The 13818-nt window shown below is 57.9% G+C and overlaps 1 protein-coding gene across 7 annotated transcripts in view; it reads left to right on the top strand.

Annotated features, from left to right (window-relative positions):
- The window catches only part of PNKD (PNKD metallo-beta-lactamase domain containing), a 62038-nt gene extending 48582 nt beyond the window's left edge, over positions 1–13456 (top strand). For 3 of the 7 annotated variants that reach the window (XM_031021844.2, XM_006750539.3, XM_006750540.3), the window contains 8 exons: positions 6978–7093; positions 7233–7345; positions 8007–8065; positions 8789–8881; positions 9303–9466; positions 10175–10261; positions 11184–11299; positions 11526–13456. In XM_031021844.2, coding sequence (XP_030877704.1) covers positions 6978–7093; positions 7233–7345; positions 8007–8065; positions 8789–8881; positions 9303–9466; positions 10175–10261; positions 11184–11299; positions 11526–11699 — 922 coding nt within the window. In that variant the 3' untranslated portion in view covers positions 11700–13456. The remainder of the gene's footprint in view (positions 1–6977; positions 7094–7232; positions 7346–8006; positions 8066–8788; positions 8882–9302; positions 9467–10174; positions 10262–11183; positions 11300–11525) is intronic. The other 4 variants (XM_081813617.1, XM_081813618.1, XM_031021843.2 and 1 more) reach the window with 3 other exon arrangements.
- Positions 13457–13818: the final 362 nt, after the last annotated feature.

Raw genomic sequence — 13818 nt, 5'->3', positions numbered from 1 at the left:
GGGTCTGTTCTGTTTTCCTACTCTTCTGCCCATGGAACCATCAACCCAGTCATAAATCCGGGATTAGGAATCAGAGCCTTGATTTGAAAGGGACCTTCAGGATTCTCCAGTTCAGGGTGTCTTACCCTGAGGTCCATGGGGTCTCGGACCCTCTGCATTCATCAGCAAAATGCAGCACATGTAATGAATTCGGCCCAAGTGTGGGTCTCGAAAAGGCTAAAACCAGTGATCCAAGAGGTCCCAGGGGCCAGATGCTGGGTCGCGTGTCTGCGTCACTGAAATCACCCTGACATATCCTTTTTCTCAACAGAGACCCTCAGAGGAGGTGGGTCTACCCGAAAATACTTCAGGCCCACTCATGTCATCCTCCGCCCTCATTCGGGGTTCGGGGAGGATGTTAGTAGTTAGAGTGTGAACTCTAGGATCAGGCTGCTGGGGATGATTCTCTGCCCCACCACTCGCTTTGGTGTGATCCTGAGTGGACCCCTTCCCACCTTTCCGGGCTTCCGTGTCCTCGTCTATAACATGGAGGAACGAATAGTAGCTGCCTCCAGGTTGTTTGGGGGTGGACAGGAGATGACTGGTGGGGAGACACTTAGCTCAGGGCTACGCTGAAGTGAGGTTGGGAGGAGATGAGCCCGTGTGCTCCATCTGCATGTGCAGACCCCTGTCCAGTGCTCCCTCCATCTCCTCCATTCAGGGGCCCCGGGCCCAGACCCCAGAGCCTGGGAGGTTGGGATTTGGTGCCCTGTGACGCAGCCCCACCCATGCCCTTGGGTCTAGGTGACCTGGTTATCAGAGCACCCTGCTGGGCCAGGTGTGTGGGTGCAGCAGGGAGAGGGAGGGACGTGGGAAGCCGATGGGCGAGCAGGGGAGGGGAGAGCAGGGGCAGAGGCGGTTGCAGCTTGGGCTCATAAGCCCCCACCAGGCATCACAAGGTCCACAGCCAGGCATGGGGCCCACGGAGCTGATGAAGCACTCTCTGCACCAAGTTGCTGCTTTAACACCGGCATGCTGGCCCCCCCACCCCAGCCTTTCCTGGGCACCAAGTCAGCATTTTCTGAGAGCCAGTTTGTGCTGTGCTGGGGCTGGGGGTACCCCGGGGGGTGGTGCAGAGGAGCCAGGAGGAGCAGGCTGGGTCACCAGCCGAGTCCGCCTACACCATGCATGGCACTGATTAGACACCAGGGAGAAGTGGATAAGGCCCTGCCACTGAGGGACCAGGGAGGTGGCTTTGAGCCGAGTGCCCAAGGATACTTAGGATTTGAGTAAATCCAGAAGGCCTGGAGGGTATTCAAGGCCACAGGGCAGGAGCTGAGGCAGGAGCTGAGGCAGGATGGTAGTCTGAGATTTGCAGGAGGTATTGGAGGCATTCACAAGAAGATAGATAATATAACAATTCCCCCGACCTCCCAGCTTAAGCAACAAAATATTACTGACATGGTGAAGTCCCTGTGCCCACCTCGCAGCCCACCTCCTTCCTGCCCCTGCAGTGGGGAGCCACAGAGGGGTCTTGAGCAGGAGCAGGACTCGTTCAGGTGGCGCTTTAAGAACTTACATTTTTCCATTGGTTTGCGGTTTGGGCAGAGAGCTGAGGAAAGGCGGCTTTCGCAAGGGCCTCATGAAGAGCTTCGGGGGCCTGTTCCCTGGCGCAACCCATGTTGGGTTGTGGGGAGGCGAGACTGAGAGGATTCAGTTGGGGTAGCATATGTCAGGGAGAGAGCTCAATGTGGAGCTCAAGCTGTGAGCTCAAGCTCACCCTCCACTGGGAGGGTGACACGGCCTTTCTCAGAGAGCAAGGCCGTAGGGGGATACGGGAAGGAGCTCACAAGCACGGTTTTGGACCCTGATGACTGTGACGCCCAGTCAGCACAGCAGGCAGATGAAGAAGGAGCCACAGTTCTGAGGCTGGAGAGAGTCACACAGCAGTCACTGTCAGGGAAGGAGCAGGCCTGGGGACAGGATCCCAGAGTCACTGGGTCCTCGCCCCCACCTCCCAGCCCAGGCCAGCCTTCCGGTGCTCTGTACAGTGACCCAGACCTCAGGCCCACAAAGCCACCTCGTCCCTCCCCCCATAGCCAAGCAGGGCACCCATCTCAGGTCTGGCATCCATTCCCCCCTACCTCTGCCTCACCCCTCCAGTCCTGTCACCCTGACAGTCCCTTGTCATGTCCCCCACTGACGACTCAGTTCCTCCGGCCACCTGCCATCCTGCGCCCTTTCACCGCTCCCTCCAGCACTGCAGGCCCCCAAGCTCTTAAACAGGGAAGTCAAAGCATGTGCCTCCCCGCTTTAAAACCCGCCAGCAATGCCCCCCCCACCCCCAGGCTGGCCTGCCCACCCCGCTGACCCCTTCCCTGGCACTCTCCATCCCTCCGCCCTGCCTGGCAACTCCTAGAACATGCCTGCCTGCCTCGGGGCCTTGGTGCCACTGCGCCCGGGACAGCCTGCCCTCCGTCTCTTCTTTCCGTTCCGGCTCAGGTGTGACCGTCAGGGAAGAGCCAGGCCTTTTCCCTGAGCACCTTGTCTGCAGTCAGACTGCGTCCCCTCTGCTGCTCTCTTCCCTCACCAGCTGCACTCAGCCGCTCGCCTCTGACTGACTCCTTCCCTGGTCTGGGGTCTGGCGGCCCTTGCCTCTGACTGACTCCTTCCCTGGTCTGGGGTCTGGCGGCCCTTGCCTCTGACTGACTCCTTTCCTGGTCTGGGGTCTGGCGGCCCCGACGGCCTTGCTCTCTGCTCTCTGCCCTGCGTCCAGCACGTGCAGCAAGGATTTGCTGAAGAGAGTGAATGAAAGAAAGGGGCCTTGTTGATGGCAGCCTCCCAGTGCACAGCCCCTGCCCTCGTGGCTCTTGACCTTCGCTGGGGGAGAAAGCACATATAAGAATCATCCAGTAAGGGAAGACAGGCAACATTTATCAGTCCCTCCCGAATGTGGACAGCCATGTTCCAACAGCTGTGAGGGGGCCCCGGCTGAATTCGGGAAGGAAGCGACAGTTGCTAAACCTTCCACCCACCAGGCCCTCGGCGGACTATTCACATTTGTTATCTTGTTTTATGTCACTGAACGTTCACACAGTCCTGCAGGACTAAGTCATGGTGTCGCCACTCTGTAGATGAAGCTGATCTAAGAGACCAATAACTCGCCCAAGGACACGGGGCTGGGGGCGCCAAGCCATCACTGGAACCCAGAGCTTCCTGTGGCCAGGGCCCAGGCACTTTCTATAAGCCTAAGTAGGAAGGAGTGAGGTCAGGAACAGGACTCCAGGCATGGATGCAAGGTGGTGTCAGGGCACAGACAAAAGTGATTTTATTGACTTATTTATGATCTTTTAAGTTTTCATTTTGAAATAATTTCAGACTTGCGAAAACAGTACACAGGATCCACCTATACCTCTCACCGGGCTCCCCTGAATGCTACGTCTTCCCTAACCACAGACAGTCAGCAAAACCGAGACGTTAACGTCCATATAAACTCTTACCGACTCTCCAGACCTTACTGAAATTTTTCCAGTTGTCCCATTAACATTCCTCTTCTGGTCTAGAATCCGATCCAGGACATTTATGTTGTTCCAGCCGATCCCTTCCTGCTGGGCCTATCTGGTGCGCCGGCTCTGTAATTACCAGAGCACAGCGCAGAGAACGGGCAGCCCCTGCCGGCTGGGTGCTTTCCTCCCCGCGGGGACTTTTACACTTCCCGTCTGTCCCGTTCTTGGTGAGCCTTCCCCAGATTCTGGCCCAGCGGGCCCCCTCACTTCTTAGAAATGTCACCTCCAGAGTGGCCTTCCTTGATGTCACCATTCTCTGTTCTGTTGCCCAGTTTGGTGTTGTCATCTTGACTTGACAATGTGTTTGTTATCCTGCCTGTCCCACTAGCTTATGTATAAGCTGCCAGAGGGCAGTGACTCTGCCTTACTCACTCTGCCCAAAGCCGAGCCAGGCCTCACTAAATACTGTTGCATGGGTGAAAGTGGGAAGATCTGCAACTGATTTGAAAATGAAACAGAAAGAGGGCCAGGGCGCCTGAGTGGCTCAGTCGGTTGGACGTCTGCCTTCAGCTCGGGTCGTGATCCCAGGGTTGGTTCTGGGATCGAGCCCCACGTCGGGCTCCCTGCACAGTGGGGAGCCTGCTTCTCCCATTCCCACTGCTGCTCCCCCTGGCTGTACTCTCTATCTCTGTCAAATAAATAAATAAAATCTGAAAGAGAGAGAGAAAGAAAGAAAGACTATGGAAACTGGACATAAAGACACAGAAAGCATGGCAAAACCCTGCCACAGGGTGTCCAATTTCCCGAGGCACACGGGTGCACAGGCACCCAGAACAGAGATGGCAGTGATTAATCTCTAATGCAATCATGGAGACCTGCTCATGTTTGACCAACTTGTTTGTAGACAAATCAGCCAGCTCTTCCCAAAGGGGCCTCAAGAGCGGCTGCCCCTGCCCCCTCCACCCCAAGACAGACACAGCAAATCTCCATAGATATTTAGGGTCCATCATCTACCCCCAACCCTGCACCTTGACTCCTCTCAGGCTTTTTTTTTTAAGATTTTATTTATTTATTTGAGAGAGAAAGAGCAGGAGAGAGAGCGAGCAGGGGGGAGGGGCAGAGGGAGAAGGAGAAGCAGACTCCACGTTGAGCAGGGAGTCCGACATGGGGCTCAGTCCCAGGACTCTGGGATCACGACCTGAGCTGAAGGCAGACACTTAACCAACTGAACCACCAAGGTGCCCCTTCTCTGTCTCAGTCTTAATCAGCCAGAATCCCTGCCCCTTTTCTGACTGACTTGCTGGATGACCCTAAACATTGACACAGGAGGCTTTTGACACCAGCAGCCCAGCACCCCACCCTGGTCTCATTTTTCCTTGTGAGAGACCAAGGTGTGAGACAGTTTGAAGTGGCTCGTCCTGAGCTGGCTGGGCTGCTCACAATATTTGCAGGGCCCAGTGTAAAATGGAATCTGGAGCCTCTTGCTCAAAGAGCAGGAAAAAGGTGCCATGAAAGATACTAAAATATAAGCTTTTCCTTTCTTCTATGATTTCGCTTTTGACTTGTCTTGATGTTTTTATTTTTATTTTTTTTTTTAAGATTTTATTTGTTTGACAGAGACACAGTGAGAGAGGGAACACAAGCAGGGGGAGTGGGAGAGGGAGAAGCAGGCTTCCCATGGAGCAGGGAGCCTGATGTGGGGCTTGATCCCAGGACCCTGGGATCATGACCTGAGCCGAAGGCAGACGCTTAACGACTGAGCCACCCAGGCACCCCTGTCCTGATGTTTTTAATTTGCTACTTAACATCAGCATAAGTAAAGAAAAATTAAAAATCTAAATTATCAGCATGAATTTTGCCTTTTGCTTTATTATATACAATCCCAGTTTTTTGTTTTTGATTTGCGGGGGGGAGGGGAGGGTTACAGGTAGGAGGCGGAGAGAATCCCAAGCAGGCTCCACACCAGCGCAGAGCGCTATCCCAAAACCCTGAGATCAGGACCTGAGCTGAAACCGAGTGGGAGAGGTTCAACCAACTGAGCCACCCAGGCACCCCTGTACAATCCCAGTTTCAAATGCAAATATAAGGACATTTAAGTCACATATGAAATCACTGAAACTGTAATTCACGTTTCCTAGCTTGTACACAGTATTTTGTTCTTACCCAAGCAGTGGAAATGCCGCACAAAACGGAATCACCTGTTTCTATTTTCACTTTTGGTACACCCACGTTCTGCCAGCCCCGTCTGCCTCCGGCTTACTAACGAGCCAGGGAGGACGGAAGGGACAGGACAGATGGGCTACCCTCTTTCCCTTGCCTCCTGTAGCGTTGTTTGCAGCGAAAACGGATCATACAGGGAAGTAACACGAGTAAGAAAGGATGGGGCAGGGTTTCTCGGTCATTTGTGTTTCTTAGAGCACCTTCTTTATGCATCTGAAGCACGTTCTGGTTTGGACCAAAGGCGTGGCCTCTGTATACATAGTTGTATACTCACCTTGTAGCCCCTTTGAGTCTTGAATCCCCACCACGGTGGGGCCACCAGAATCCTGTGCTCGTGGGCACCGTGAACGTGGGGCGGGGGGGAAACAGCAGGGACCGAGCATGCGCATACTGTGTGGGCTTCGACCCCGCATTCCCTCGTCCTATCAGACTTCACTTCCGGGACACAAATCCAAAGGTAAAATCATGAAGAATTTCAAGATGGCGGCAGTGGAGCATTGAACCCAGCGTGGGGCCGTGTGTGCCTGCGCCGGTCACATGCTCGCCCTGCATGCCGCCATCCTGTGTTTGGAGGACTCTTAGCCACAAGACCCCTCTGTGCCTTGTGCCACTTTCTCCCCTGTCGCATTTGTAGCCTGAGATGGCCTGACATGGTGGTGGGAAGAGGGAGTGTGGTCAGGCCATCCCGCCTCGCCTCTGCCTGCTTCCTCCACCAACCCACCAACCCACCGGACAGAACTTTCTATAGTTTCCCCAAACAAGGCCCTGCTGTCTGCTGCCTCTGGGCCTTGCGTGTTGTTTCCTCTGCCCCGGAGGCTCTCCGAGTTTGGTCCCCGGGCCAGCGGCAACCAGCAGCACCTGGAGCTTGTTAGAAATGCAAATTCCCAGGCCCCACCCCGGACCGGCTGAGCCGGCACAGACGGGGGGACGGGGCAGGGAATCTGGTTCAGCAGCTCCCCGGCGTGATGTGATGCGCCACTGCTCTTTGGAACTACGTTTCCCACCTCATTTCGCTTCCTAACTCCTCCACCCCTTTTGGGGAATAAACCCCTCACCTCTGAGTCCCTTCTGTGAATCCCTCAGCTCACATCTCCCCCGGTGGGCCTGGGGCTTGGGGGTGTCTGTCCCCTTCTCCCTCTCGGCCTGAGGACCGAGAGCCCGAGCAGGGCACACGGGAGGCACACGCTAAGTGACGGCGGAGACGCGCCGACTGCGGGTGTGGCCGAGGGTGGAGACGGGGGCGGGGCTGAGCGCAGACCTCCCGCCCTGCAGGTACAGCCTGTACACGCGCACCTGGCTCGGGTACCTCTTCTACCGCCAGCAGCTGCGCAGGGCTCGGAACCGCTACCCCAAAGGCCACTCCAGAACGCAGCCCCGCCTCTTCAACGGTGAGCTCTGGCTGCCCCGGGCCAGCGTGGCCCCAAGCCGTGCCCAGCCCCACCCCCGCCTACGCGCCATCATACTACCCCCCTCGACCGCTGGGCTCCGTGCCCGGCACCCCGCCCACGGCCCGTCTCTGTCCCCCAGGAGTGAAGGTGCTTCCCATCCCCGTCCTCTCAGACAACTACAGCTACCTCATCATCGACACCCATGCCCGGCTGGCTGTGGCTGTGGACCCCTCAGACCCTCAGGCCGTACAGGTGAGGGGAGGACTGGGGGCGGGGCAGGGGCACTTTGGGTCATCGTGGGGACTGGCAGCTTTCCCTCACTGGAGAGGGGCAGTCCCTGACCCCTCTGCCGGTGGGATGTGCCCCCTCCTTGTGCCCTCACACACAGGCCCTGACATGCAAGTACACACAGAGACCCCCCCAACCACAGCAGGGGGTGGGGCCAGTGTCCGGGGCGAGGCGGGGGCTGGTGGGGGGGCGGGGACAGCCGAGGGGGAAGCCGAGCCAGACGGAAAGGGATGCTGACTCAGGACCATGGTCTGAGGTTTCTTCTGTCTTTCACTCTCTGTGGCACCTTTCTGACCCTCCTACTTCTCTCCTCATCTGTGTCTGTCAGTGTCTGGGTCTCTCCATCTTTCCTTCCCATTTCTTATTTCTCTGTGTGCACATGTATCTGTGTGTTCCTCTGCCCCTCGCGCCTCCCTCCACCCACCTCCCCATGGCCTCCCCTATGCCCTGGCTCAGCCTTGGCTGCCCCCCTTCTCCCCAGCCTTCTCCTCCCTACCCTCTCATCCTCTAGCTCATCACCTCCCTGTCCCTCATCCTCCCTGCTCTCCCCCCTTTGCCCAGCACCTGCACCCCTGTCCCTTCCTGCACACTGCTCCTCCGTCTCAGTACCTCTTCTCTCCCCCAGGCTTCCATTGAAAAGGAGGGCGTTAATTTGGTTGCCATCCTCTGCACCCACAAGCACTGGTAAGGGGCTGGGGTGGGGGTCTGGGTACAGATGATCTTCCCTGGCCGACCCTTGCCCCAGTGGGCTTGGCAGGACTAGGCCCAGTGAGGACAGGCTGGGCTGGGGGGCAGGGAGTCAGGATGCGAGGGCACCCACCTTCTTCATAAAGTCATGGGGGCACCAGCAGAGAAGGAGGGAATGGGTGGGTCTCCCACCGCAGCACTTATCAGGCTCCTGAAACCCTAGAGGAGGGCAGGGCAGGCATTTATCTTTCGTTCCTTGGGCATGTATTAGATGCCCAGTGTGCTCAGGACATGGGCAAACCCTGTGAGTTCTTTCCTCAAGGAGATTATAGTCGGTAGGGGAGACAGCCTTGTGTGACAGTGTACAACAATGGCAAACATTTAGGTGGCAGTTGGCACAAAGTACACGAGGTGGAGGCCCTTGGTGAAGTGTGATCAGATCCACTTGGAGGAATTAGACGCTGATGACCCTGGAGCTGAGAGAGTCCAGAAAGATCAGTCGGCATTGGCTGGGCGATGGAGGGGAGGGGTGGCAAGTCGTGGGGATGACGCTGAGAGCAGGGGAGCAGCTCCAACAAAGGCCTAGAGGTGTGGACAGCTTGGCTCAGTTCAGAAGCCTAGGGCTCAGGGCTCGAAGGCCTGGAGATCTGGAACGAGGAAGGCAAAGAGGCCTAGTACCATTGCCCCTCAGAGTCCCTGCCTGTCTCTGCCATCCTCCAGGGACCACAGTGGAGGAAATCGTGACCTCAGCCGGTGGCACCAGGACTGTCGGGTGTATGGGAGCCCTCAGGACGGCATCCCCTACCTCACCCAGTAAGTCCCTGACCCGGGGTGGGTGGCCCTTCTGTGCCCCCTTTCCCACACCCCATCCTGCAGTCGACTGTTGCAGGACTGCCAGCAGTTGGATCTTTGCTGAAGCCCTTCGTGGCCCTTAGAGGGCATATCACAGCCCACCCCCCAACTCATCCAGCCATGGTCCCCAAGAGAGGGAGAGACGAGGGTTTGGATCTGAAGCCCTGGGCACTGTCAGTGCTTCCCTGTCTGGTGTGGGGTGTGTCTGTCCCCTTCTCCCTCTTGGACCTGAGGACTGAGCAGGGCAAACAGTAAGGCTCCGTCCAGACACTGCATGTCCCTGCCTCCTTCAAATCACCCAGCACCTTGGGCCTCGGGTAGGGCAAGGATCAGCACGGCCCAAGCTCTAGCACCTTCTCTCCCCTACTGCCTTGCTTCTCAGTCCCCTGTGTCATCAAGATGTGGTTAGCGTGGGACGGCTTCAGATCCAGGCTCTGGCCACTCCTGGCCACACGCAAGGCCATCTGGTCTACCTGCTGGATGGGGAGCCCTACAAGGGTCCCTCCTGCCTCTTCTCAGGGGACCTGCTCTTCCTCTCTGGCTGTGGTGAGTTCCTCCCAAAAAGGGAAGCAGGAGTGGGGGGTGGGGGTCAGGGCAGAGACCCAAGGACAGCACAGCTGCATGCAGTGCACGAAAACTTTGCTTTCAGTGCAGACACTGCCTTGCTGTTACTCCCGTCGTGTTAGCCCATTGTTTTGAACACCCTCACGACTCCCCCACAGGGGATGCACAGAATGAGACAATGCTTGCAACTGAGTACAGACCTGGCAGGGCGTTTGTTTCCACTGGGTAGAGCCTACCTCGTTCTCCAGTACCTGGAGAGACTAGGTTGCAAAAAGTGGAGAAGCGCCGGATGAGAGGGTGACCCGTGGGTAGGGGAGGATCACAGTCCCAGGCTGCGCGGAGTCTCAGAGGGCAGCCCAGGCAAAGAAAGAAGTGCTCCATGGAAAAGAGCCACCCCACACCAACTGTGCCTGGGGCCCTGGGCACTCAGCCTGAAGATTCCATCCCCCTCTCCATCCACGTGTCAATATGTGCAATGTGGGCCTTCCCACAGGCTTGGTTGGGGAGTGACTGTGGGCTCAGCAACCAGTGGGAAGGAGGATGTAGAGGCCTGGGGGGTGAGTGTGGCAGGGGCCAGGTTGAGGCCTGGTGGCCAGCCCCAGCTATGCACGCTGGTCCCCACCCCCCTCCATGTACCTTAGACTGAGCTGTGTTCTTCTACCTTGTAACACACCCACTGCCCCTCACCAGGACGGACCTTTGAGGGCACCGCAGAGACCATGCTGAGCTCCCTGGACACGGTGCTGGGGCTGGGGGATGACACTCTGCTGTGGCCTGGTGAGGTCCCCCTCCCACTCCTCCCTCACTCCCCTGGAGTTCCAGCCGCCCCAGCTGCTGGCCCAGAGGGGACACCACTCCAGCTCTGGAGCCAACTCTAGCCGTGAGGGCAGAGCCCCCTTCATTCTGGAGTTCTGGCTCTGAATGCCTCTGCTTCTCACGCCAACTGCCCCTGACAGCCAGCCCTCGGCCTCTTGGGAGCCCTGCAGGCCCCAGTGCATCCCAGAGAGATGGCTGATATTTTATAGCCAGAGCCGAGAACAGAAAACAGCCTTTGCTTATCAGAGAAGTCAGTAAATCCGCTCTGCACGTATCCACTGCATGCATCCATAGCCCACATTGTGTGTGCATCCATCCCCATGCATGTATGTGGCACATCTGTCCGTCCAGGCGTCCAGACACTGCATGTCCCTACATACATCCACGAACATTGGATAGCCATAGTTCCTCAAACACATCGCTGAGATGTCAGCAAATCTTCGGAACGTATATTTATCCATCCACTCATTTGACAAATACTTGATTGAATGCCAAACGCATACCAGGCTCTGTCCTAGGCACCGGGAACACATGTGTGTTCTAGGAGCATTATTTTTCCCACTTGCCAGATGACAAAACTGCGGCTCAGAGAGGTGCCATGACTTGGCTGAGGTTGCACAGCTGGGCAGGGGCGGAGTCAGGGCTAGGATGCGGGGCTCCCAGCTCCAGGTCTGGCGGTTTTGCCCCTGAACCGCTTCGGCCCCTTCGCTCGTGGCTGACCTGTGCCCACATTTAGAGAAGCAGCCCCGTGTGGTTGGGGCTTTCCTGGCAGTGCTAGCCCTCCCCCTGGTCGTCAGGTAGCCGGAGGGCTTTTTCTGACCACACCACCCCTCTCTCTGTGTCCTGCATCTTGGCCCCCCCCCGCACCCCCGGTGGTCCTTAGGTCACGAGTACGCAGAAGAGAACCTGGGCTTTGCAGGTGTGGTGGAGCCCGAGAACCTGGCCCGGGAGAGGAAGATGCAGTGGGTCCAGAGGCAGCGAATGGAGCGCAAGAGCACAGTGCGTGCGGGGCAGGGCCTGGGGTCCAGCCCGGGGGGGAGGGGGGGTTGCCCAGGGCACTCCCAGCAGGAGCCCCTCCATGCTGAGCTGCGGCCTGCAGACCCATCCCTAGAGCCCCGACATGTTTGGTACACAGGCCTTCAAGGGAGGCCCCCTGGCCCCTAAGATGGGAGGGGACAGGGAGGCTTCCAGACTCTCCGCCAGACCGGTGCCTCTCGTCCCACAGTGCCCGTCCACCCTGGGAGAAGAGCGTTCCTACAACCCCTTCCTGAGGACGCACTGTCTGGTGCTGCAGGAGGCTCTGGGGCCAGGCCCGGGCCCCACGGGGGACGACGGCTGCTCCCGGGCCCAGCTCCTGGAGAAGCTCCGCCAGCTGAAGGACCTGCACAAGAGCAAGTGACAGCCCCCAGCCCACCACAGCCTGCCCCCCACAGCGGGGAGGCCCCCCCATCGCCCGCACCACACCATCCCCCTCATTGCTGCTGCCACCACCTCATCGGCGCCCACGGTGGGCCTCAGGCCCCAGCACCGTCGGGTTGAGGAGGGACGAGGGGACGGAGGGGACGAGGCCATGAGACCAAGAGGATGGAGGCTGGTCAAAGGCTCGGAGACCCCATGGGGGGGCAGGGTAGGCTGAGTCATCCAGGGCGAGAGGAGAGGGTCTGGGACATCTCCAGACCCAGCTGGGAGGGTGCCTCCTCCCTGGTCCCGCTCCTGCCCCTGGTGAGGAAGCAGAGAGTGCTGGTCGCCGCTCCCTCAGGAGGCCTCACTCGCTGCAGCCCCTGAACCCAGGCCAGCAGGAGTCGTGAGCAGGTTGAGACCTTTCCCCCCTTCTCCCTTCCAGGCTTGGGAACGACGCTCAGGCCCCCCAGAGTGGCCTGAGGTGTGGTGCCTTGGAAAAGTGGTCACTCAGAGGGGCAGCTGGGCTCCGGTGTCCTGAGACACTGGCCCTCCTCCCCAAGCCTCCCCCCTGTGTCCCCCCCACCACCATGAAGGCATTTTTTAAACAGAGCCATTTCTGGGAAAGATGAAAGGGCTTGACGTCTGCGTGTCTGGACAGTCTCAGCCTCAGTGACTCCCCTGCAGCCTGGAAGAGGGAGGGTCCTGGTTGCCACAGAAACAGCACCCTCAGGCTGAGGAGACACTGGGAGCTGGGACTGCAGCCCCACAGGCGGGGCCCAAAGGACCCCCCTTCCCAGGGGGCAGAGAGCCATCCTCCGCCCCAGCCACAGCAGTTTTCTCCTGATGGCCCTTGTTCTTAGGAACTTCTGCCTTGTTCTAACTCCTGCTTTACCCTCAGGCCCTCTCCTCTTTTAGTTACGAAGCCATTCCTCTGGCCCTCTGCGGTTTGCCAAGAACATCCCCATGTCATTTCTCATTCGATCCTTGGTCCCATCCTGGCTGGGGAAAGGGGTCCACTCAGCAGAGTGCAGAAATCAGAAGTCTGGGAGCAGAGAGCTGTCAGCTCTTGAGTGGGTGGTGGCCTCCAGGACCCCAGGTCTGAAACCCAGCTCAGCCTCTCCTCTGGTCTCTGGTCCAGGTCCCTTCAGGGCCACAGAGAGGATCCCTAAGGTCCTCGAGCAAGCATACCTCGGGTCAGCTGGGAGCCTTCTCTTCCTGTGTTCAAGCTTTCCCTTGGGCTCTGCTCGCCTCTGGTGAGCCTCCGAGATACCCCCTGCCCTCAGTGTCCCCTCATCATCCCGCCTCTGCCCCTGTCCCCAGCCATAGCCTCTGGTACCAACTTTAGCAATACCTCCAGAATAGAGTTCCCCGCCCCCCCGAGACATGCAGTTCCATGCCGCTGTGCCTTTGCTCATGCTGTTCCTTCAGACTGGAATGCCTTTCCCCCGCTCCTCCGGCCTTGTCTGCCTGGTAAACACCCACTCATCTCTCACGACCCCCCTCAAAGGCCCCCTCATCCAGGAAGACAACCCCCATGCCCCTCACCCTCCAGGCTACCTCTGCTCTTTGTAAATGCTTCTCCCTCGTGGCACTTCTCACACTGTATGTTACTTGTTTACATGTTTGTCTCCCTTCCTAGACTGTGAACCCTTCAGGGCATGGACTGTATCTTATGCATCTCTGTAATTCTGCGCCCAGCACGGTGCCTGGCCCACAGGAGGCGCTCAATAAATCTTGAATGAATGAATAATTTAACTGGGGCTCGATCACTCAGTGAGATCATCTTTACTGGTGGTTCCGTTTTCCTGTCTGAGTTACCAGTCTGCTAACTGGGAGCTCCTGCGCGCCAAGAGCCTTGGCCCGGAAACAGTGCTATAAATACACCCTCCCATGGCCCGTGTGCCCTTGCTCAGAGTTACAGCGTGCTCACCTCTGGGTTTTCCAGAGCTTGGGAGGCACAGGTGCACCCCTGGCCGCAGGGGAGAGGGATAGCCCTGAGGGCCAAGGCCCTGGCGCTAGCCTCTCTTCAATGCGTCTCTTTAACAGAGCCAGACTCCGGGTCCATACCTTAGTCGGCCAACTATCTTGAGTTAAACTTTAACACTGTGGTTTTGTTT

Source organism: Leptonychotes weddellii, chromosome 3 (genome assembly GCF_054177405.1).
Source record: "Leptonychotes weddellii isolate Sample4059 chromosome 3, ASM5417740v2, whole genome shotgun sequence".
Taxonomy (NCBI): domain Eukaryota; kingdom Metazoa; phylum Chordata; class Mammalia; order Carnivora; family Phocidae; genus Leptonychotes; species Leptonychotes weddellii.
The sequence above is the reverse complement of the archived record's forward strand: the minus strand, read 5'-3'. Positions and strand labels throughout refer to the sequence as shown.